General features: G+C 39.0%; 1 protein-coding gene across 5 annotated transcripts in view; it reads left to right on the top strand.

Moving 5' to 3' along the window:
* Positions 1 to 26,477, top strand: part of dpy19l3 (dpy-19 like C-mannosyltransferase 3) — a 61,633-nt gene that overhangs the window by 28,067 nt on the left and 7,089 nt on the right. For all 5 annotated transcript variants that reach the window (XM_032559671.1, XM_032559673.1, XM_032559668.1 and 2 more), the window contains 4 exons: positions 2,329 to 2,440; positions 2,864 to 2,920; positions 5,633 to 5,715; positions 19,638 to 19,770. In XM_032559671.1, coding sequence (XP_032415562.1) covers positions 2,329 to 2,440; positions 2,864 to 2,920; positions 5,633 to 5,715; positions 19,638 to 19,770 — 385 coding nt within the window. The remainder of the gene's footprint in view (positions 1 to 2,328; positions 2,441 to 2,863; positions 2,921 to 5,632; positions 5,716 to 19,637; positions 19,771 to 26,477) is intronic.

The raw sequence follows: 26,477 nt of genomic DNA, 5'->3' as shown, positions 1-26,477 counted from the left end.
TGCAGGCTGGAAACTTACTTCCTCTTTTTCCAGGAAACCTGCTTTTCCTGTTTAATGACTCTCTCTGTCTGACTATGATTTCTTATGATTAGATAGAGAAAAGTAGAATTAAAGCAAAGTTTGCATGAGATAAAAACAACACACACAACCAGATTTATTTTATTGACACCTAAGTCTACTGCTGGGCCTTGATGTCACTTGAGTGATTCATTTTAAAGATAACTTTATTTATTATTACTGTTAAACTTAAATCTCCAGCATGGGGAAGTGGGATGAGCTCGGATTTTCTTGACAACACATTTTGTGATCTACAACCAATGAGAGACGATTGCTCACAACCTTCATTGTGAGGCCAACATCTGAGCCAGCAGTTAGTCAATGAGGAATCTAAGCTTCTGAAACGGAAGTACCTTCAGATTCTTTGTCTGTTAATTAGATCATGAAAATGTAGCAAAATACCAAGGTATGAATATACTTGTCTTTGCATTTCGTGAACTGTAATATTTATGACATTGAGTGATAAGTTTTGTGTTTTCATCATCATTTTTTTAGTTATACGAAAGCCTGAAAGCAGAGGAAAATTATTTTTTTTCAATTATTTAAAAAATATCAATGCTCTGATCAATTTTACTCGCCACCTGGAACTGTCAGGTTTCTGCTTAGCATCGCAATTACTTTTCTCTTTCATCCTGCTTTATTTTAGGTTGAACTACAGTAAGTCTAGATTTTAAATGATAGGCCATTTTTTAAATGCACACCAAAAGCACTCTGCTGTCAGACATACAGTGTCTGTCAAAAGCTCTTTTAAAGTGCCAGGTTTTCTGATGTAAAAATATGAAACCATGATGAATCATTTTAAAACTTTTTGCAGCTTTGATGTGACAATGTGTGATGTTCGGTCCAACTACAAAACAAACGTTAGGAGAAGAAATGTGAATACTAAAACAGATCCAATCACCTGGCTGTGTATGCACTCTTTAATCTACTTGCTGAATCATATTTTGATTGTCTGCAGTCGTGTTGGGTAAACAACTGCCATCAATTATAGCTAATTTGCAGTGATGTTTGGACATTTATCTGTCAGTTTTGTTCATTTGCTTCATTTAACTAAAGATACAGTTTGCAGAAAGGATCCAATTTCATTTTACAAATGTAAAAGTTGGAAAAGGGCAAAAATATTATTATTGATGATAATGAATCATCCATTGTCATGATATCATTATCATGACTATGATAATGACAAGCTTCTGTGGTTCTGTACATCAAATTTCAGTTTAAGTACCGAATTCTAAAGAATTGTAATTCAAAACCACTTTATGAACTTTACTATAAAATCCTTCCAGTGATGTTTAATCACAATGAGAGATTTCTTATCAGTGCACTTACAAAATAAGGTTCCAGTTTTGAGAGGAGTAAAAATCTTGTAGCTGTGGAAAAAAGCAGTGTGTGTTGTGATGAGATTTACAGTCTTCCACATTGGGTCAGCACCAACTAAAATTTACCGTCTGTTACTTTCAATGTGGTCACCGAGTGGAGCAGATCGCACTGGAAGAACGAAGCTGCTTTGATGAGGAGCTGTTTGTGTTTCCCTCCTCTGTTCCACCTTTAGAGGAGGGGTCAATGTTAAGTTTTGAACATCGACAAATGATGTTTTCTTCATCAGGCACAAAAACTCTTGCTCAAACGTTAATCCTGCAGAGAACATCAGTAACTCAAGACACCACAGAGACTGAAGTCAGGGATGCTTCAATTAATAAAAAATCTAATGAAAGCAAACAGTTTATAAAACAGATTCCTGTTGCAGTCCAGGTGCTGACTTTGTTCTCACAGAACCACAGAAGCTTTTAATACGATGGAGGTTGTATTTGGAGAAAAGTGCCACGTCTGATGTCAGCACTTTCTCAGACATGATGATTAAGAACGAAAGACCAAAAGAGCAGAAAGCAGTGTCTGTCAGACAGCTGCTTTGCATTAAACAGACTTATTTCTGGATATTTCTGCACCTCTTCCAGCCTCATCCTCGACATACCAGTGAACTTCTGTCCCATGATGTCTCACCTTGTTCACTCTCCTGTTTCATCTTTCCCTTTGCTTCAAAGGCTGCTGAAAAATAATAAGATCTGGACCAACACTTTTTTTTTTTGCTACTAAATTTAAGTTCCCTGTTTTCAACACCAGTACCTAGCTTCTGTTGGCAAGATAAAGGCTGAAGAGCTTGGAGTTCAGATTTCCATGCTGCGTTTCTACTTTTCTCTCCATGATGGGAGCTCGGCCTGTTTTTCTGTTTTCAGATCAGAAACTTGACTCCACTCGTGTATTTTCCCACAGAATGAAATACATTTGGACAGGCCACATGTGTGCGGTCGCGGCGTATGGTGTGTGTGGGACCGACCTGTGGACTCTGCTTCTCAAAGCTCTCCGCTGCAACACTAAAGTTCTGGTACAAGCCTCTCTTTCATGTCCAACTGTAGTTTTCTCTGTATGTTTTTATTTTTCATTTTGATTAAGTATTGCACAGTTTTTTATATTTCTTTAATTTTCTAGTAAATCGGACCTCCTTGATTTGATTGATTTGTATAAATTAATGTGCTTCTATGTGAAATTTTAAATGATTTGTTGGTTTAATGCGAGTGTGACTCATAATGCTGCCCTCTGTGCCTCACCACTAGGTGTCAGTGTGGTCCTAACATGATCACAGCAGGAATTAAATTCTTGATAGTTGGGGAACAGAGCTGCTCTGTCTCTCATCCCAGCCTTATGTTGTCTTACATGTTTTCCAAGAGCCACCTACGTTTCTGACTCTTCTCATTTTGTACATCTAACTTTACACCTGAGTATTTTTTGTTATCCTCTCTGTTTGCAGCTGCGGTTTATCAGATATGCAGTTCCAGTGCTGATGATTGGCTGGCTGTATTATAAGGTAGGCCGTTTTCCTGCTGCTTTATGATCGTTGTCGTATTGGCAGACCCATCAATAATCCTCGGTCAGTTTGAACAGATCCTAACGAACGCTGTGAGCAAGGCTGAATCACCTAAGGGAAGAAATAAACAAAGCCTAACTTTAAAAGTCATTTAAACTTTAAGCAATGTAAAGTGCCTTACTTTGAACACGAGAATAAATGAGATAAATTGCTGAAGCTAAAGTGCAGTAAATGTGTTGTGTTTCCCATGTTTCTTTAGGATTACCTGCTGTCTATGAGGAGTATAAGGTCACATAGAGGGCTTTCTGTCACTGCCTGACTACTTGTTTGTACCTGCAAGTTGAAAATTAGAAGAAGTTTGCTTTTGCTCTCTGTTCCTAACCATTACCAGCTTAGGGGAATCCTACTCTGTCCTGCTATATCAGTCAATAATTTGGTTGATCTTTAGGAATACGCCTCTGCGATGGAGGCCTAAAAGCTTCGAGATTTTTACTTTTTTCTCTTAATATTTCCTTGGGCCAACAGAGTATAGTCAACACAGGCAGAGATGATTCCTTTCAAAGGTTTGAGAACAATCATCTTGATCTCTCCATGAAGCACAGCTCTTATTTTAGAAGTCTGTTTCTTAAAGGGGCCATTTTTTTGTGTTTTCCAGGCTCATAGTGCCATTTTATACCCCAATCAAGTAGCTATGTTAACATATGTTATTATAAAGATAATGTATATATTGAATATGACTTAAATGAAATTAGACTTTGTAATTTAGCTCCTTGAAATCGGGCCTCTGTCTCTAAAAACTTCTGCTCTTTATGAAACTCCAACTTCAGGAAGTCATCACAACATGGCTCCTCTTTTGACGCTTTAACAACATTTTTACCAGCGTTGTTCTGAGAAGTAACTCATATAATGAGCTCCACAGCTGCAAACATCTGGTGCAGTCCCACCAGATGTTTGCTAATTGCTACCGGCTAGTCTGAAGGAGCTGGGTGATGGAGTCATGGGAGGGGGCTACTCTGTGAGGTGGAAGCTTGGAAACTGCCTCTTTGAGGATTAGCTCTTGAAGGGAAGCCAACCAGGCATTTTGCACAGCTAAATGGTTGCCATGGAGATTAAAGGATTTCTCAACCACGCATGAAAGAATCAAGGCAATGCTTCAAGTATGTTTTTGATGAGGGAGAAACATTATAACATGGTGTAAAAAAGTTGATTTTACATAATGCTGCCCCTTTAACTTATGATCAGTCCAGTCAGCTAACTTCAGCCTGGCTTGTCCTGCTCTCCCTCAAATCCCCAGGACCAGTTCAGTGTAACTTATTGGGGAATGACCCAGGCAGCCCGACAGCCTTGGAGTCCACGGTCAGTGTGTAATTTTCCAGAATGGACAGATTGAGAGCTCAGCCTTCGGATTAGGTCACAAAACAGGCTGGCTGAGAGACAACAGCAGAGAAGTCATTCTCTCTTTAGTTATCCTTTCACTGTGGATGTTGTTAGGGTACACCTATGCAACACCTCCATCTTCAGAGATTTGGTTTATGATATTCACAAATAACCAAATTCTATGATATTCTATGTTTTTATGCTAAATTCTGTGATTCAGAGATCATGTAAATGATCCCTCTATGAAGGCTGTCTTTTCAGAGGATACTGTACCAATGTTGGCGTTGAGCACACATTGAGACTGTGAGAGCATATTTCTGTGAACAAAGATGAATGCAGATCTGTGTGTGTTTACATCTCACATACTCTCATTACACTTGGCTGTGTGTCTGCGCTGTAACTTGATAAAATGAATGTAATGGACCACATCATCACAGACAGGTCTTTTTCATCCAGTCAAAGTAGAAACCAATCACACAGCAAATCAAAATCCTACAGCTGCAGACATTATTGAACAAAATGGTGAATTTAAGAAAACACAAGAAAACGTAATACTATACAAACTTAGATTTAGTACCCTAACAATATTATTAAAGCATACAAATAGTCAATATTGTCCATTTATATAATATTCCTTTTTATTTATTTTTGCTTTTAAGTGTGACCAGCATTACGTAGCTTGTTTTAAGATCCACACACAGGCTGATTACTTAATTAGGATTTAACCAAAGTGTAAAAAGTTATATTTTTTATTTACTTTTTTGGTATTTGCCTTTTTTACGACTCTATAGTTTTTGTTCAATAATGCCATCCGGTTACACATAGTTACCTAGTCATATTTTCAAATTTCCTGTCAACTTTAACCTTTTTTTATGCAAAGACCTGGTGAGGCGCTGGTGGACAGCCCCAACACCCCGACCACCAGGCTTGGCAAGTTTTCAGGGGGAAACCCTGACAGTTTCTTTACTGTCCAGTAGGTCCACATTTCTGTATTGGAAAGGCATTTTATTGGTGTTAGAAATAATCAACATTTCAAAGAAATTTGATTTTAATCATCTGTAAGTGATAATCACCAAATTAGCAGATATAAAATCATAAAATGCGTAACGAGCTGATATAACATTTGTATTGTAAAGGTTTACTGTTTGGAATTGAATTGCTGGTGTCAATAACTTTTTGAGGATGTTCTAATCAGTTGAGATGCACCTCTATTCAATCAGTGCAGTTTTAAGGATGAATAGGTTTGTTGTTGTACTTTGTGTCTTAATGAAGGTAAACCCATGGCTTTCCATCTCTCCTTCTTCTTCCTCTTCTCCCCCTTCTCTCCCTCTGTAGTTCTGGCCTAAGCTGATGGAGGAGCTATCAGAGCTCAGGGAGTTCTATGATCCAGACACAGTGGAGCTGATGACCTGGATTAGGTACTTACACACATGCTCACACATGCACCCAAATTTACAGATCTGGAGCACCCATTATATTGATGCAAATTTGATTAGCTTGTTTCGCTAGATCAAGCTTCGCTTCGCCTGATGTCCTTGATTAGTGGGGGTGTTCGTGTGTGTGTGTGTGTGAGTGTGTGATGCTGGTTTGTGGGGGAGTCTGGCTGATGAGTGATGAGAGACGATGGGTCGCCATGAATAAGACATAGGAGTGGTGGAAGGAGCCCAGCTGCTGGAGAAGCTCTAACCCACCTCGGGGTCTCTGGGGCTCTGGGCTTGAAGAAGATCAGCCTGATGGGAGCAGAAGCAGCACTCTGATTTGGAGTGGCCCCATGCTGTTGCTCTGTATTTTGGAGCTCCAACACACACATTGCATTGCAGAAATATTCATTGTTCTTAAACTTTTCCAGGTTTTTGCCACGCATCAACTTATATCATTTTATTACAAGATTCTGTAATGGGCTTTGCAAAGTAGTGAAGAATTGTGTACCGGAAGAAATTTTGCTTATTTGTGGCCTGCAAATAAAGCTGCAAGCCTTTAAAGGTGAGTTTCAACTGTGGGGATATTTATTTCTCCAGAATTTAGCCCTTTTAGCTATATAGGCTGTTTATGTACGTTTAAGTGGCGCCTGAAACCCGGGATGTTTATGTAGACTGAGTCCCCTGACGCTGAGCAACCGCTCCAACAGGAGAGCCACTGCAGCCTGGAGACAATGGTCTCTGTCCATGACAACAGTAGAGTCCAGAAAGCGATTAAAAACTGTGGATTGAGACTCGTATAACACTATGCCTTGTTTGCACAGCAAGCTTTTAAAATTGTTGGTTGATTTTCAAAGGCTGAGAGATCCCACACATATCAGATGTCAGACAGGAAATCTCGCAAAACCTCTTGAGATCAAACGTGAGTTAAGAGTAACCAAATATGGCCGACTGGGAAGAAGCAATGGCGATAGTTTGTGGAGGTGAAAGTGTTTCCATCACGTCAACAGAGTCCATGCATCCAGGAAGGAATTGTTTCCCAATAGCCATGGATTTGGACCCTCTGTACAAAGCCAAGCCTAGAACCAGGGGCTACTTTTTACCAAACTACTTCTGCTGTAGTGCTAAAAACTGTGGGTATTGATGCATATTGGGTTATAGTTTGTGGTGTTAAAATAGACAGCTGTTAGTGTTTTTATTGGGGGTCTCAGACAGTTGAGGTCCCTAACCATCTGGGGTCCACTGTAAAGACTTTGCTAAAAAAAAAACCAACTAGCAGTTGGGGGTTTTTTTTAGCACCCAATGGGTGTTGGGTTGAAGGTCTACAGATTAATCACAATAAGTTTTAACGGACACCTCTATTGCTTACTGTTGTGCTAGATGGAGGGATGAGGATTCATGTTGAACTGGTGTGGGGTGAGTAGGAGGAAGTACTTATTATCCCCAGGTCTGAAACCTGTCAGTGCTGCTGAAAACATGAACTGAGAACAGAAGCAAACTGATTTATTCACAGCATGACTTATGCAAGCTGTAGGAAAAGATGAAACATGTGAACTTAAAATTGGATTTCTTACTAGGATCTTAGTGAATGTCTATTGACTATTTTAGATGATGGTCAAAATCTTCTGAGCTTGAAAAGATAAGTTTTTCTACTGTTTCATGAAGACATTACTGAACTGAGAAAAAATATTTTAGCAGATGTCTGTCTATGAAACCTCTTTTTTTCAGTCAATTTCATTTGGGTCATATTGTTGGAGATGGCGGCAGGGTAGGGCCCTGAATTATTAAGCTGCTCCTAATCATATACCTCCCCAGTGTGCATGTTATTTAAAAGAAACCACACGCTCCTTCAGCTCTCAGGTTTTTCTAACCAGGACATAATAAAAATAAAATAAAACATCTGGTCCATTTAAGACTTGAAATGGGTTGAAATATGGACTCAGATGAACAACTATTCTGTACATGACACTTTTAATTATTCATTTAACAAAAACCAGGCCAAAATGCAAATCAATGTCTTGAATTCCCTAGTCACTTTCATAAGAATATGGTCCACCGGACCGTCGGTGCTCCTCCAGACCCGTGTCACGTACGTATGGCCATCTGTACCACACCATGAGGGTCCATACGGTCCCCCTCCCCGTCACCCAGAGGCACTCTGAGACTACACAAACTTTTCTTGACTGTAAATGTGTGATGATTAGCTCCTAACCAAGAGGTGGTGCCAAGGGAACAATGGGCAAAGAAGAGAATTTGTAAAACCAAAGCAAGGCAAAGAAATTGGGCAAGAGGATGCGTCAGAAAACTATTGCTAACTTTATTTGGTCCGTTTTTTTCTCTTGGGAACTCAACAGCATAAAACTGGGTTGAAGTTCAAGTAAGTAAGAAATCTTTTAAAGGGGCAGCATAATGTGTTTTCCATGCAAATAGTGCCATTTTATAGCATAATCGAGTAACTATGAAATAGTTTTTGTGCGTTTCTGCCCGTCTTTTTTTCATTGTTATTCTCAATTAGGGATGCAACTAAATTATTTTAGCACTAGATTATTCTGACGATTAATTGATTAATCGGATAGAAAAATTGGCATGTTCTACAGAATTTTCATTGAAGCACTTCAGTCTTTCTGAATATAATATTGGAAATTAATTCAAAGGTGCAAATAAACAAATAATTCAATTATTTTTAAATAAGAAAATATTTGTTTTTTGCCTAAAATGCAATAATGAAGCATTCTATTTGTGAATTTGAACCGGGTGAAAGTAAAACTGTCACTCGAGGTGTTGTGGGTAAAACATATTTTAATAAATTACATTCAAAATGTATACATATTTTATACAGTTTTGGCTTAATTACTGCTCTACGCTGTTTTTCAGCAAATTATCATTTGTTGAGTCTGTATATGAATTACTAATTTAGCTGATAATTACTTCAATTATTGATTCATCATGATTAATCGTTTCAGCCGTACTCTTAATAATCCTTCCGTCTCGCTCTCAAGCTCGTGGCGTCCTCTTCATCATGCAGCAGTCCAGCCTTTCGAAGCACTTAGCCGTATGTTAGCCACATTCACATTGTGAATAAAACAGTGGCGGTAGAAATGACGATGGCACAGGAGTTGGAGGTGTCAGATTTTGTAGAATCCTTTGAATTGTAGAGAAATTTCCTCGTGAACTGGGAGGTTTTTTTTCATTAGCCCAGGGTGAAACTCTCCTGTTGAACAGAACCCGTCAAACTGGACCAGGCTGAGGTGTTTCTAATAGATTATCACTTGCTTTCTCCAGGAATCCCGAGTTATTGATGTGTATTATGTCCACCCAGGCAGTGGGCAAAAAGATAAAAAAGATCATTTTGATCTAATCCAATTAGACAAATAGTGGAATGGCACAGCGACTGAAGGACATGGATATTAAGGCAGCAGAAGAAGAGGTCTGCACTGCGAATGTAAATGTGTGTGTGTGACATGGGTTCCCTTCCCTCTCAGATAATCCTGTCAGGCAGTGGGGATTTGAGGCTGCCTCACGGTTACCGCGGCGGGGGCTGAGAGCAGGGGGCAGCGCTAAGCTTCTTGCTGCTGCGCTAATTACATTCCAGATGAGAGCGTTAAGATGGGGGGCTAGGGGGTCGAAAAGGGACTCGAGTTAAACTGTGTTCTCCTAGTGAACTGAGGTTGTTTAGTTTTACACAGAAGGTTCGTAATGACGAGCGAGAACAAGGACAGACTCGTGCAAACAGCAGCTAGCATGGTTTATGACCAGATGGTGTGTTTATGGAAAGCTGTTAGGAACTCATTGCTGTAATTGTAGCTGCAGGGGGTGTAATGTAGCTGTATATGAGATGAGGAGAGCAATATAGGTTCCTGCAGTTCAACCAGACTGAAATACGGGGTTATACATTAAACGGCAGTAATGGTTGGGCAGTAGAATAAGCAGCTGGAAGGAATGATCCGATTCAGATGTATTTAGATCTACATGCAGACCACCAATGAGGGTTTAATTGAGTTAATCTACAGAATGCTCATGTCTAAAACGGATATCAGAGGGCAGAAGTAGTGACAGTTTTGCAGGCAGTTCCCGAAGTCTCTGACAGTTGATGATTTTTATTTTTTTGTAATCCAAACTATCATTTTGTGTTTGTACTTTTGAAAATTTGCGAGAAATCTTTCTATATTCTTTCATCATTAATCCCCTTCTAGAATCTACAAATAAAAGAAAAAAGACAAGAAATATACAGCAAACACAACGGTGCGTACATGAGAATGACACTGTAAGACCCTCCCCCTGGTTCTGATTGGTTGCTTTGTACCAGCAGCAGTATATTTTTGCAGATGGCAGTAGGATTACAGGGAGGAGGAACATGAGCTCAATTATCTGTCTCATACTATACTGCAGGACATGGTGACAGTTTAAGCAAATATGTTAAAAAACATATATTTTTTTAAATTACCTGCTGCAGATTTAATTGTTGCCCACTGAATACTTTCTCTTTTTAAAATGTTCTCCATAAATGGTTGCGTATGTACCGGTAAATCCAAGTAGTTCAGCAGTTTGTGAAGTCCTCAGACTGACCCCTGAGTCCTCTGGTTCTAACAAACACAACATGTTTAAAATCACTAAAATCCCATTTGTTCCCCATTCAGACAGTTCAGCTGAACTTACACTAGTTGTCTCTCCTGTGCTCAAATGCATTGCTGCAATATGATTGGTTGATTCACTCTTTGCAAGTGATCAGGTGTACCTAATAAAGTGGATACAGAGTGTATAATGGAGCTTTTAGGCCAAAGAACATTTCTAAACAGATTTTAATCAGTATGTGCCATCTTGTGTCAAGTATCGACATTTAATAAATACTGAAGACTTGAAGTACCCTCAGTCTCAGGCTGTTTTCTCCGACTCAAAAAATGATTTTCAATTAATCAGTAAACAAGAACACTCAGGTAAAGTGCACTCTTGTTATATAAAATCCAGTTTATGAAAGAAGAAAAATAATAATAATAGAGCTGCATCTGCACAAGAGCAATGAGCAAAATCAGCCCTATCAGACATCTCTTCATGTCTTTGCTTACAATTATTTGAAAAAGTGTTCACCCCATTGAACTTTGTTACATTTTGTAATGGAACAGTTTACAAATTTCTTTGTATTTTAATAGAATTTAATGTCATAGACAAACAAGCTGGGCATAAATGTAGAGAAGAAGGTAAAAAAATACATCATTTAAAATGTTCTAAGTCTAAGGTATTTTAGGCGGATACCCCCAGGTAACATTCAGTGCGAAAATTTAGACTTCACCCAATTAGTAAATAGTGAAACATGTTGGCAGCAGCATCATGCTGTGGGGATTCTGTTCCTTCACCAGGGACTGCAAAGGCTGAACACAGGATAATCCTTGAAGGAAAACCTGTTAGAGGCTGCAGTAGCTGCAGATTCACCTTCCAGCAGGACAACCACCCTGAACACACAACCAAAGCTCAAATAATGGGTTGAGATGACAGCATATTTACAGGTTATGATGGCCTAGCCAAAGTCCAAACCTGAATCTGGTTGATGACCGGTGGTGACTTCTGGGTACGGCGTCAGGTGGGGAGGACACGTAACGGAGTACTCCCAGTTCGGTCTTGGATTTTCTCAAAGTCAAGTTTATGTAAAAGCAAAGTGAAAATCTCTAAGACCATAATTAAAAAGAAGAACGATGACTTTGACTTGACCTTGACTCAGGCAGTGGTGCAACCAGAAAACTTTAGTAGTGGTGGCCAATAACTGATTGGCTCCAGAGCCACTTCAGAGCGCAACATCTGTATTTTCAAAATGATTCACTAAAGACAGGAAATATTTTCCTGAAAGTCTATCTAGATTGATAAATATTCCTGTTTTGATGGAGAACTAACTGCCTGTTCCAGAGGGTTGTTGTGTTCTGCTGGTTGAGTTACATCCCCATGGGAACAACCAATCACTGGGTGGATCTAGCCCTGTCTTTTCCACACAGCTCCTCCTCGGAGCTGCAGTTTCCAGACTTTCGAGTTTCTGCCACACAGAGCCTCCCTCCCTGGCGTCTCCCCCACTCAGCTCCTTCAGAATAGCCAGCAGCAATTAGCAAACACCTGGTGCAACTGCTGAGCTCATTCTACATGCAACTTCTTGGTGCGATGCTGCTAAAAACGCTGTTAAATGGTTAATAGAGGAGCCATGTGATAATTTCCTGACGGCAGAGTTTCAAAAAGATCAGAAGTTTGTAAAGAGACAGAGGCACAATTTCAAGGTATTAAATTACAAGGTCAGAAATATTTTTGATATATAGATCATTTTTAACAACAGAAGGTAACAAAGTTGCTTGATTGTGCTTTAAAATTGCACTATTTGCATAGAAAACCCATAACAGTGGCCCTTTAAGTCACAATTAGGATTAGGTGTTGGATCAGGATAAAGTTATTAGACAGGAGATAAAACTACCTTCACTGAATCTAATGACTGACTCCTTATCCTTTCATTTGCATGGCAAAGCAGATTGATATGAGGGATTATTAACACTCCTGTGAGAGTAAGTGCAATCTTTACAAATGTATAAATCTGACTCATGGGATAAAATGGCGAGTGTTGTTATTTTAGCAGCAGCATAACTCAGTTTTCCTCTTAATAATGTGCCATGATTTCCCGGCCCAGCTGCAGACTGACGCTAAGCTCCCAATAAACAATCAGAGAAAATGAAAAGCTGTTCTCTGCCCAGCTCCCTGACCGCTACTGGGCACAGAGGCAGACAAGGCAGTGGGTTTGTTAACAGGTGCAGCGCAGAGAGGAGCAGCCCAAGCTGAAGCGCGCGTTTCCCACAAACGGCTGATTGCAGGACTCCCAGGGCTCTGGGCTGTCGCCGCCCTGCAGGTTCCTGCACACTGATGCCAGAAACAGCCAGAAAGCTCCCAGCACACCTCACTGTGTGCACAACACAATCAGATTGATGTTACAGTGTAACAGTCACAGTTTCACTTTGGTTTTGACAAGTTTCACAAGTCCAAAAAGCAGACAACGTACATAAAACTCAGCCTTATGAACTAAATGTAACTCTAAAAGATTCTTTTGCTAGTTTTTTTTTCTGAACTCCATCCTCCTCAACACTCTGAGCTGAGATATATATGGTGTGCATTGGAGAATTATGAAGTCTGCAGTGGAAATTATTAATGAGAGCTTTGACAGCAGTTTTGCTGCAGATTCAGGAGGCTCATCTGGCTACTCAGCATGGAGAGCCTGTCAGAGGAGGAACAGGCTCCTGTGGACCAGTCAGCAAATTTCACTGTAACACTTAGTTGTTTATACAGCAAGTGCTTTAAAAATAAAGTCCAAGTAGTTGTGAAAACTACAGTACCAGGACCAGTGGTCATGTTTCAGCAACAACTACTCATGGAAGATTATTTTTTACAAATAAGTGTTTCAGTTTAGGCTTTGTAAAAGTGTTCACACACCTTGAATACGATTATGATTTATTTATTTATTTATTTATATTTTGGCTAGATTCTAGAGTTCACTTCAGCTTTGGCCTCTTAGACAACTACCCTGATATATCAATGTGCCAACTGTAACTGACGGAAAAAATAACTGAATCTTCACAAATGAAAATGTATCTTTTCACCCAGAACATGATTAAAGTATAAATGTGTCTACAAAGTACACAGGTTATAGAAAGGTTTTTTTTGTTTATTTAATCACCTGTCTCTCATAATGTTCTATTTTGAATTTTGTAAACCTAAACAAAGAGTTCCAAGAACTGAAAAAAAATGTATTCACATAAAAAGTCTAGTCGTAAATTTATTTAGAAGGTCCGTGGCCTTTTAGGTTTGGAAATAGATTTTCAGAGATTTTCTTATTTAATGTGATGAAGCTTGAGGTGGATAAAATAAAAGATGGCTGAGACAGCCTGAATAGAAAAGCATGACAGGTTTTAGAGCTGCATTTGTACAGTTAAAAGTGTATTCTGTTTCTTTCACTTCGCAATTATGTAATTTGGCGCATCATGAAAAATGATAAATGTGTGAATACTTTTCAACGCTGTGTATGTTCAGCTTTCTTCTGTCTCTTTAGATGAACTTAACACTTTACATCCTTCTGTTTTCCTGTGATTTAACATTATGACATGAATGTTTTTCTCTTTCATCACGATTGTTGTCTCAGCGTCACCCTGAAAGCTGATGCTTCCTGCAGGGTAATGACATGTAAGCACACAATGCAGCCAGCAAACTGAGCAGTAGAAACTCTGAGGTTCAACTTGGCGCAGATCACTCGCGCCACCTTCCACTCAAGCTGGACGATTTGGAAAGTGTTCTTGCAGAGCAGGTTCATTTGTGTCGCCCTTGTGAGGACTCATTTTTCTTTGGCGAATACTTCAGCGAGTTTAAAAGCCACAGCGCTTGCATTGCTTCCCTAAGCTCAATGCAAATCACAAATATAACCTATTGTCGCCCTGTTGAGCGTGGAGGGCAGTGAGAATGATTTATCAGTGTGAACAAAGAATTATGTTCTATGTCTTGTGTTTACATCTCACTGCCCAGCTGTGTCTGTGCTGCAAACACAGATAAAGTTTGTATGTGTTCCTCGGTGCATTAATGTGCTGGTAGTTTAGCCAATGTAGGAGTTATTGCGCTCGCCCCGTTGTCATGCGACACCACATCAAACCGCGTCATATCAAAAGGCCCCAGCTCTCAGCTCTGCTCCGCTCCTGTCAGGCACTTCTGAGCGCGCGGCCGCGGCTGCAACATGTGAGCGAGCGCTACAGGGCCAGCCGGATGACAGAAAAATCAGAAAAAACCCTGTAACAATGAGCCCAGACAAACAAAACAAACAGCCTCAGTGGAGCTTATTAAAAACTCAACAATCACTAAAAGGTAAAGCTTGCTCCCTACAGGTATATACTGTATATCTGTATGGCGCTTTTGCTAGTAGTGCCACATACATCTTCCTGTTGGTCTCTCGATGTGCAGAGTAGCGACTCCAGCTCATCATGCAGAGCCGGCCTCAGGTTGCATGAGGCCTTGAGTAGAAGATGATTTAAACGTCACTAGCAGCATTTCAATACAGATTTATTGGAATCTGGGAAAGGGGGATAAGATTAATTGGCAGCGCTGAAAAGTAATCACTGATAATTGTAATTTCCTGAGATGTGCTTGTGAACAGGCTGAGTTCAAACACAAAGATTAAACTTATAGCATCAGATTGTTGCTATGGTAACAAAACAAAATAAAACTATGAAGATTGTTCTTTGCACTCTTACAAAGTAAACTTGCCAGCTCTTTAAATCTTAAACAATTTAAAATCTTTTAATTGATCTATTCTGAAACCATTAAATCAAATTTAACAGCAATGTCATTCTTGATAAACAATTGTAAAAATTTGAAATTTATGATCTCTGTTAAAATGTTAGCATTTATTTGGCCCCTGAAGACCAGGGGTTAGGGGCTTAAGCAGCTGCTTAGTTCACTTATGCCTTGTAAACACAAGACCTATAAATGTGACCAACATTACATAGTAAAGACCCTCTAATTACTTAATTGGGATTTAACAGAAGTGCAGAAAATGCATATTATTATTTTAATTGTATTTTGTTGTTATTAAGACAATTGTTGTGTCTAAGTATTGTCAACAATCTCTTCCAGTAACATAATTACTCACTGATATTTTAACAGTTCTTGTCAACTTACCATTTTTTTAAATACAGAAGCACTGTGGGCCGACCACGGGGCTGGGCACGTTTTCTGTGGGAAACCCTGCATATGTGTAGCAGTAATGCCTACTGATGCATTTTCAACACATACCATCAACTGTATTGACAGTGCTGCCATCTAGTGGGCAGACTGCTAGTAATTGTTTTAAAAAAGGAGCAAAAGCAGGTTTCTTCCTGACACTCGCAAAAAGTGAGTTCTGTTTTGATGCATTTATAAGGAAAATGTTGTTTGCTTGTTCAACTGCCAATCACTGGCTGACTGATGAGCTCATCCTTAATACTGATGTTGACATACCAAATATATATTTGGCAACATCAAAACAACTCTTACTGCCCATCATGGTCAAACATGATTAGATGGTAGGATCCATTTTCATAAAATAAATGAAAATGGAGTTCAGTAAATGAAGAGGTAGATGTAGTCACACTGGAACACTCTCAACTAAACCGGCTACTTTGTGTTCTCATAAAACACGCAGCATCACTGACCTTTAGTCGCTAGTTGTACCTCCCCTGTTTTAAAAACCCCGTAAAGCATAAAGGACACTCGGATAGAAGCTGCATTTTGTAAAAAGACGAAAATCCAATTGGGGGAGAGAAAAAGAAGTTTTTCAGTTAAGAGATAATGATTCTGGCTTTTAAAACTTTTAAGAGTTTTCCTGTCTTATAAATCAGGAATGACGTATAGAACTACCTTGTAATTTACACAGATCTGCATATGCTAATGGGGGTAGCTTAAGGGGAATGCTTGCAACAATTTGTTGCCACCAGCTGATTGATGGGAACCGTGGCCCCGTCAACAGAGCTGTCAGTGGAAACAATGGGAAAAACAAAATCCTTGAAGACTGTCATTCAGGATGGAGTGCGGGAGAAAATGTTGGTTGTTTATATTCGACTGTGTTTAATCCTTGTAAGCTGTTTGGGTCTGTGGGGAGCATTTTCTTTTTATTATTGCAAAATGTGTACAAGTAATTCTTTTTTCAAACTCAAACTCATTGGCTCTGGGTGATTTTCTGTGTAGAACATAATTCAAAAATAGAAAAATAGAAGACTACATTCCCCAAGGTGCCACCACACAGTGTTATCTGGATTGTTAGTTCTTTAAGTGACTGGTGTTCTATAGGAGTGTGTTATAAACGGGATCTTTTTTAAAAGTATTGTTTGTGTTTGTGGGACTCTGGTTGCTGCCATGCAGTCACAAGCAACACAAGAAACAACAAACAGTTATTACAACACAAAATATCATAATAAAACTTTTAAGTCCACATCACTCAAAGGTCACTCAAGAAACAGTTATATTTGGACACTTTCATGCAATGCTGATGGCAGAGTGAGTTATCATCATTTTACTTTATTTGATAGTCATAAATCACAAAGATCATCTGAAGGGAAATCTAGTAATAATAAACAAGGCCAATGTAAGTCATATTACATGCTCTTTATAACTGACCAGCGACCAGATTTGATCTCCTTCCACCCTTATTCAGAGAGGGAAGATTATTAAAAAGTCATAAAGGCACCTTATTTTAAGTGCTAGCCCATTTAACCGAAGCTGACATTTTTATGGCAGGAGCAGTCTCCCTTTTTCACCCTGTCGAAGAAAAAGGTTAGTCTAGTAACTCACGCTGTTCCTCCTGGTAATTCAGGCCCGGTCTCAGTAGCTTCAGTCTTCCAGCTTCTCCTGTTTGTATTTGTGTTCATCTGTCGGCGTAATTAAGACAAATTAGTCAATCGCTTCTATCCAGGAAACATGCGCCGCTACTCATTTGTCTGTCAACCATTCAATGGAAATCGATTTTTTTTTTTTGCAACTTCTGCTTCTCTTTTGTCTGACTCCCTGCTTTGCTTCCTTCGTTCTGCCCCTTGTCGTGTTTCTAAATGGTCTAAATAAGCAACATTTGGCCCCCATTCGTCCTTCGAGGAAAGACTCAATCTGCGCTCTGTTCTGTGGTGTTTGTGTCTCAATTCTCAGGGAGAGTCTGAGTGGTTTCCTTCATTGAACTACTGTACTCACTTTTCAAGTGGGACTTCAGTAATCTAGTCCTGCTTATGAGTCCAATAAGATCACCCCTAATCACTCTGAATCTCACCATCAGTCATTGTCCTGATTAGCACTCAGGAGCTCTTACCTTTGTGCATGCAGGAGCCGTTGAGCTGGAATTAGAGTTCTTTATAGATGGAATAAAACATTGATAATGCTCTTTTCTGTCTTACGGACGGTTCACAAGTTTTACCTAAAGTCAGTCACAAAGTCAGGATGCACAATCACTGTTTTGTGGCCAAATTCCAATCACTCTGGAGTTCCTAGAAGTCTTTGACCAGACAACACCCGATTTTAGCCGATTCTGTTTTCTTTTCGATGCCGTTTCACAGAACGGACACTCTTCAGTAGGGTTTGCTGCATTCTGTTGATCAAAGTTTCCTTTCACAATAGAGCTTGTCATACAAAGAGGACCTTTTGAAACTGAACTGAAAATGCCAAGAAAGACATTCAGTTCTTCATACTAAGGAAACTTGTCCTTTGGATCTCCTGAACTGTTTACCCACAATGCCCTGCACTGAAATCTACTTTCTGGATTTGGTTCACTTGAAGTAAAACAAGATGTAATGTATGTTTTTCAGTGGACCACTCACACATCCCCAAACAAACCGGACTTCCATAGTCCATTGACCTGCAGCTGCGGCCAACAGGTCTGGTGTAAATGCACCCTGAGGGCTATGATGTATGACGATATAAAAATAGCATTTGAGATGCTTTTTTTTTCTATGGAGTATTAACGCCTTCTGTGTCAGAGTTTGTTGCTTCCTCTTTTGGTTCAGACCTTTTGTGCTGGTGTGAATACACTCAAGCAAAACCAAACAATCGAACAGAGACCCACTTTTGATTGGTGTGTTTTTACTTCTGGTGTGAATACAGACCGACCTTGATCCGAACCAACAGTATATCTACGTCTTTTTTGACTTCACGAGACACTGTTGCTGGGCGTCGTGGTAAAAATGAGGCTTTCAGCTGACGAAGCTGCTACTACACGTACTAAAATTGTACTGGATCCGCTGTTTCCTGCTTAGTAATGCTGCTGCCACCATGTTGTGGGTCTCATTCAGCTTGCAGCAGCATTTCCTGACACCGTTCCAAAATTAGAGATTTCACATCACCAAACCAGCGCTGAATGAGTCCCTCTTCACATTCAAATTCTGTTGGGGTTTTTTCCAGCTCCGTGCTCTGTCCCTGTCTAATGGGAGAACTGATCGTCATCGGCATGGCTATGTTTACAAATTATAATCCTTTTGAAAAAAGCTCAAACAGCACCAAATGGGAAAAAAAAAGTTGTCTTTGGTCTGTACCAAACAAGCGGACCAAAGCATTTTCCTGGAGTGAATTCATCACTAGCCTTTCTTTACTGATTTATGATGGTCGGAGCAAAGGAGTCACATGGCAACATCTGCATGTGAGAGAGCAGTTTGGTGTAAACATAGGGTTTTTTTTACTAACATTTAAAACAAAGACTAATTTATTATTTAGAGTGGCTTGCATGACTCAAACTGCATTTCCTGTATTCTGTATTTTCTACTTTCGTGCTGACTGATCACCACTCACACTGATCCCACTGCTAATCCACCCAACACCTGACAGAAGATCATTTTGCCTGCGGCTATATGCATATATTTTTCAGACCGGCTTCTGTCTATATGTGGGCCTTGTAAAGCTTACAGGAAGTAATCATTTTATAATCAGACATGCTATGAAACTGACTTATTAACACACAACAGCTTCCCTGTGTTTGTCCTTGGTATTTGTTCTTCTTGTTGAGTTGCTTAATTTGTCTGAACAAAGAGCACTTTTATATTCGCTCTTCATGTAGATGGCTGCTGTCTTCAAAGTCACTTCTCTGAATGGAAAAAAAAAAAAAACTCTTAGTGTGTTTAGATTATAGCTGCAGATCAGAGAGCAGCTGTGGGCTGAATACCAAAGCTGGAAAACAAAGTGAAATTCAATTCAACTTATTTTTTTTTTTTTTGCTGGCTAAATTTATCTGTGAATAACCTTCAGACTGTTTCATCTCCTCCTTTCCTCCATGTATTCATTTTTAAAAAAACTTTTTTATCATTTTAATTTCTCCTGTTTTCCTCTCTTAGCTGGGTAAAAGCCCAATCTTGGATTGATGATAGGTCATATTTTTAGATGTGACTGTTGAGTCGTCCTACTATGTTTGTCCACAGCACAAAGACCCCGAAGCAGGCAGTGTTTGCTGGAAGCATGCAGCTCCTGGCCGGCATCAAGCTGTGCACAGGCAGAGTTCTCACCAACCACCCACATTATGAAGATAAAGACCTGCGGGAACGGACCAGACAGGTACGGCCGCCTGCCTGACTGCCTGCAGGCTTTATGTTACACAGCAACTGTGAAACTTAACTAAAGCAATCAGATCAGAAAACTCCAGGGGACTCTGAGTTCAGTTATGGGAAATTTACCCCAGAGTGTCAAGGTAAAAGCCTTTTTTTTTCTTTTTGAAGGTTTCAGAAAGAATAGGGCATGTAATGTTGTTTTTAGTTTGGATAAAATTATAACTGTATAATTTTATCAAAATGATACAGTGCCTAGCATAAATACTCATGCTTATGATGAGTTTTTTTTTCAAGTTTGCCAATCTACAGAATGAAATCTTTGCAGGGTCAGAGTCATTTCAGTCAGGTTGGACAGAGAGCCACCATGAACATTGATTTTATAGTTTTGAGACCGATTTTTAATTAGATTTTAGTCTGTGCTTTGATTAGGCCATTAAATGTGCTTTGATCTAAACCATTGCATTGCAGCTCTGGCTGTATGTCTGTGGTTGTTCTGCTGGGAGGTGAACTTTAACCCCAGTCTCAGGTCTTCTTTAGCCTGTAACAGTTTTTCTCCCTGCACTGCTCTCTATTTAGCTCCATGTAAGCATCCCCACAGCATTATACTGCAACTACAAATCATTTTTAGCTTAGATAATCTGACGATTAATTGGATAAAGATTTTTCATTTAAGTCCTTTTTATACAACATTAGAAATACATTAAAAGATGCAATTAACCAAATAATTCAGTCCCTTATTTTAAATAGGACAGTAAACATTTTATTACTTTAAATGCAATAAAAGCATTCATTTAGTGAGCGCTTGATCATTTGTAGTAAAGGTGTCATCTCCAGCTGAAAATACTTCTAACAACAACATGTGAAAAGCTCAGGCCTTTCTGTTGGACTCAACATCAATAAGTGAGCAAATGTTTCCTCCCTGCACATCTCACATTAAAATTCAACTTGTGCTGACTCTTCATGATTGTACATTAGAGACATTCATTTTCAAATGAACAATATGCTGCCTGTCTCATGATGGCATTTTAAAAACTTTTTTTTTCTTTAGCATCTTGCGGTTGTCTCTTGGGGGGAATTGCATGTTAGTTGCTAGAATGTCATCCACTTATAAATTATGTGTTAGAAAAACAAACAAAATTCCATGAAGTGTCTTTGTTTTATTTATTTATTTATTTATTTTTATTTTTTTCATATGCCAGTATTTAAGCAGTAAACTATCATTTTCTCCTCCGGTGTCAGAAATGTTACTTTTCCGTATTTTAAAGCTGCACTACGTAACTTTTTATAAAAATATATTTTTAACATATTTGCTAAAAATGTCACAGTGTCCTGACGGCAGAACTTGAGACAAATAATCTGTGAAAGAAATCAAGCTCCTCTGCCTCCCTGTGGTCCTACTGCCATCTGCAGAAATACAGAAACAACCAATGAGGATCAGGAGGAGGGTCTTAACGCTGTCAATCATAACTATGTGTGCCCTGATTATCTGTCTCATGTTCTACTGTCAGGAGATGGTGGCAGTTTTAACAAATATGTAAAAAACATATTTTTATATGTTACCTACTGCAGCTTTAAGGCTTTTTTTTCTTTAGAAGAATCTGTCCGTGCAGTAGCATCCAGTCCCTCTTTGGCCCGTCAGAGATCAACCTGCAGATGTAAAGGGCTTCACTGAACATGTTAAGCTGACATGGATCTGTAGATGCACAGAGTACAATGTGTTTCCATTAAGTAAGAATCAATACAGGACAGGAAAATGCAGTCTGAAAGGTCTGCGTTCCAGTAAAGTGGAAGTTATCTGTGTGTTGATTAGAAATGCTATCAGGGTTTCCAATCAAGCTGCTGACGGTTTAACACCTTAAAAAAACAAATGATTTATATGTTTTATTTTCTGACTGAAGGCTTTTCCTGTCGTATCATTGTTTAGTATCTTGTCTTCGACCTCTGTGCCATAATGTCCAAATCTCATGATTATATAACAGAACTGATCACTGATCATCACTCTGGCTGCTCCTTCATGCAGCGCGCGCCTTCCTCTCAGTGAGCAGGAAGTGATGTGTAAGTCAATATCCTGGCCAGCTCAGCCTGTGTTCTACATCCCAGCGGGAAGCGAGCCATGCTGAGGCGCTGGCGAGGCCAGGGCCCCGCATGGGGCCTCACTAATGACCCACGACACTGCTGTAGACTCAGCCTGCAAAGTGTGTGAATGTGTGTGTTTAAAAAAAATAGGTGTAATTTAATGATTTGCTTGATTCTTTTCTTTTTTTTTCAATGAATTTGAAGTGAATCTCAGTTTCTGTTTAAGTGGAAATAATGGGATGTTCTCCGTTATAAATAAACAGGCATGTGTTGTGAATCGGGTTCCAGTGGATTTAAGGTTCTGAGCCAAAGTGCTTCCCTCCTCACAGATTCCTTCACCACTCTAGGATGACAATGACTTTTTTAACTCTTTACAGTCCATCCTTGTCATTGTGGTTTTGTTCTTTGGCTACATAATATGTGATGTTATCCACAGAGGTTTTGCATGATTTGCTACAAACCTTGACTCGTAAGCCGAAGAGATCATTAAAGCTAACTTACCCCCCTGTGAAAGCTAAACCTCACCCTGGCAAATTCTGAAAAAGTCCAGAAATGTGGGCGGAGCCAAGAAACAGCTGAGTGTGAGGATGAGTGGACGGGGTGAGCGCGGCTGGACAAAAGAAGTAACGTTGTCAACTTAGCCACTTTGTCGCTAAGTTGATAACTTAGCGACAAAGTGGCTAAGTTGTTAACTTAGCAACATTGAAAAGTCAATGTTTATTGACTTTTCATACCCTTCTAGCGTATTTTTAATAAAGGAAGCAACAAATCTGTCAACATTTTTCTGTTTTGGAGACTGTTTTGGAGACTGTGTGTTTGAGAGAGACTGTTATATACCCAAACACGTGGCTGTGATGAAGTTGTACGAAGTTATACTGCTGCAACCAATCGGAAATTTCAACTGCTTAGGCTGCATTTGACCGAAGGAGGCCAACACTGAGACAGTTTTAGGTCTCATTCACACAAAAATATCAACATTTGCACAGAACTATAAGAGTAGAACCCTAAATAGCCTATTTAGACAGTTAGTCAGCAAGAAAAAAGTTGATTTGGAGTTTAGTAAGACTTTAAGGCCTTGTACACGAATAAAAATTTATATTTCCACCACATCATTTGAAAAAATAATATTATACACACTGGGTTGATTTCAGAAAAACTTTTATCCACATGAATCCGCCCAAATCCCCCACAGAGCATTGTTTTAAACATGCCCAACCTACAGGAGGCAGTGTTGTGCAAACCAGTTAGCCAATCAAAATCCTTCAAAATTAGCACGGCTTCCTGTTAAGAATTAAAGATGGCTGCAGGAGGTTCATTTGTGTGGACGGATATAAAGGTTGAACTACTTTTAAATGGTGTATTAGAATATAAAGTTATTAAAACAAAAGACTATGTTATGTGTGAATTGTGACAAAGTTTGTGGACATATTGGTGCATTATTTGCCTCAGATCGCATGTTTGCTCCAATTTTTACTTTGATTGAACTTTTCAGAAATAATAATTTTAGTGATATTTAACAGAGTTTTTGTGTGGATGGAAGGCCAGAACAGATCAAAATGCATTTGTTTCCCCACATATCCGCTTACATGTGAACATCAACTGCAGCTTGTAATGAAATACTTTTGTTGCTTGAGGGTTTAGAGTTCAACAGACTCCGAACACAGTGTGTCTTTGTTGATGGTTAGAAATGTGTTGATGCTGAGTTCTTCTGTATTTGAATAGAGACGTTAGCAGGAGCGTGTCAAAGGTAACACACCACATAAAGTCTAAATACTTTGATCCATGGCCATTTGACACAACTCCATCAAGTAACTGTCAGGATATTTTAAGCGTTTTCAACCCACAACGTGTTTGTTAGGAGCTCTTACATTTAAATCTCCTTTTCTGCAAGTAAAACCTGCTGGTTCCGTTCTACAGGTGACCTGGTGACTGATGAAAGCAGAGCATGGACGGGCAGTGGGTTCAGGGTCACCGTCATGTCACATCGACTGTTTTGTCAGTGTGACGTGGGAAATGGAGTCATAGACAGCCACACAAATAAAAACAACTTCGTGTTAACCCGTGGACTCACACCACAGCTGTTCAAACAGCTTGAATAATCTCAGTTTTAGACCTTAAAAAGTCTGAATTATACCCAGATTTTCTATACTAGTTTTAAAATTACTTGCGTGTCTTTAATATGTACATTTCCATTTTCTTTGCTTCTTCCATAAACTCTTTCTTTCTTTTATTTATTTTTTTTATTTCTGTTTTTTCTTTCTTTATTTCTATTATTATTTCCACTACTTAGGGAAATTTTTGAATCATTTGGAGAACGTTTTACAGAACAGTCTTTTATTTTTGGCTTTTCATTTGTCAAAAGAATGAAAAGAAGAAAAAAACATCTGTTGAATTTTTGTCTTGGTCCAGCAAAGTTGGCAATTTATTTGAGATGAAAATATAAAATTAATAATGAACAGAAAACTGATTTTTCAAGAGTCTGGCTAGAGCAAGAGTGATCAAAATATCTGGGATTATGAAGGTGTTCTGTTTGCTATATTTATATGGATCACTACTGAGTGAATAAATGAGTTTTTAAAAGTAAAACAATCATTTCTTTCTCCTTTCATCTCTTTTTCTGTCTTTTTTCTTTTTCTATCTTTGCTTCTTTATTATATTTGTTTGTCCAAAAAGAAATGCCCTAATGTCATTTATTCATTCCACAGGTTGTAGTTCTCACATAGGAATATGTTTAAAGACGTCCTGTCCAGCAGTACAGATGTCTGGAATTTGAAGTAGATTTTCTTGTTGCCTTGAAGCCGGCGACTCCAAGCAGTGAGCAGTCAGACAAAATTTAAAGCTGAACATTTTATGTGTCACTCAAAAAACATGTTCCTCCCAGAATTGCTTATTTTAATTCCTTTAGGGAATATTTAATCATATTCAAGCTCGAAAGTCATAAAACAAGGACGTCTTGCTGATTTATGGCTTGAAAACAAGGATTTGAGTTGCTGGCTAAAATCTACTGAGGATTTCAGCCAGTAGATTTGGTAGCGTTGAAGTCAGTAAACCCAGAGGGTAAACAGGACAGGAGTGAAGAAATGTATATTTAACCTGCTTAGTTTAGTTTATTTAAGGATCCTCATTAATCTCTACCATAGTGGAGACTATTCTAAGATCCACACCACAAACATTACAGTAAAATCAAGCTGTTACACAAACATTACACAAAAAGACATCACAAAAAACACTAAAATAAAATCAAAACACAGAAATGCAAATCAACAGACTTAACCATTTCAGAGAAAAGGGTTTTGTAGTTTAACTCAAGTTATTTTTTGTTTTTCATCTATGTTTAAAAAAATAGGTCTGGGATTAAACTGACCAACTCTTGCAGAAACTCTGATTTCTCCCTTTTAATGAAGCCCTCAACGTGTCTATGCCACAATGTCAAACTTCAGGGGAATGGGCCGTTCTTCACATAACTTTGTATGACATTCTACATATGCTCTATTGTTATTTTGCTCCAGAGCTTCTCTGGGTTGAATGTGTGAAAGCCATTGGCCCATATGACTTCCTCAGGCTCTCAAGATATTTACACAAAAAATACCAAATAAAAAATGCATAACATGATCTAATTTCTTTCACTTAGGAAAGAAATAATATTTTTAAAATAGTCTAACTATGTTAGTCTTGCACACTAAAAGACCCACTAAATGTTGTTGTAAATATAGATCTGTGTTTTGTTGTCTTGCTCTTTGAAGGAAACAAGAAGCTAGTAGCTGGGATAGCTGTTCTAGTATCTAGCTGTTCTGGTAGCTAGCTAGCTGTTCTAGTATCTAGCTGTTCTGGTAGCTAGCTGTTCTGGTGGCTAGCTGTTCTGGTAGCTAGCCAGCTGTTCTGGTAGCTAGCTGTTCTGGTAGCTAGCTGTTCTGGTAGCTAGCCAGCTGTTCTGGTAGCTAGCTGTTCTGGTAGCTAGCCAGCTGTTCTGGTAGCTAGGCAGCTGCCCGTAGCTTCCAAGAGGTAAATAGTTGTCATTTGTAGAAATTATTGAGAGTTTTCTGTCAATATGTTCTAAACAAACTGTACTGTTATTTTATTTTTTTTATAGTTACTGCATTTTAGTGAAATTGTCATTTTTAAATCATCTACATGAAATATGTTTTTCTCAATTACTCAGCAACCTGAGGTCTGCATAAATATCAAATATCCCCTAAACTCAGTAACTAGTTGAGCTTCTCTTAGCAACAACTGACATCAAGAGTCTGTGCTCATACCTGGAAATGAGCAAGAAATACTGTATTTAAATTCTGCCACACTGAAGAGTTTGTGAGAATGAACAGCATGTTAGCCTCATATTACAGTCACTGAATTGGAAGTGTGGACTTTGTCTGTCTGTGCCACTCCAAAATATATTTCTTTATACTGTGCTGTGGATGATTGTCCTGGTGTAGAACCAAAGTGTGATTGGGCTTAAGGTCCAGTTCTGATGACTGGACATCCCTGCTGCAGGATGTTCTGGTAAAGAGCAGAATTTATGATTCTATCAATTATAGCAAGTCATCCAGACCTTGAGGAAGCCCAGACCATGACACTACCACCACCGTGTTTGACTTGTCAGTCTGGTTCTGTAAATGAGATATAACACCACCTACACCA

This window comes from Xiphophorus hellerii, chromosome 4 (genome assembly GCF_003331165.1).
Source record: "Xiphophorus hellerii strain 12219 chromosome 4, Xiphophorus_hellerii-4.1, whole genome shotgun sequence".
NCBI classification, from domain to species: domain Eukaryota; kingdom Metazoa; phylum Chordata; class Actinopteri; order Cyprinodontiformes; family Poeciliidae; genus Xiphophorus; species Xiphophorus hellerii.
Note: the sequence above shows the minus strand (reverse complement) of the source record. Positions and strands in the feature narration are given on the sequence as shown.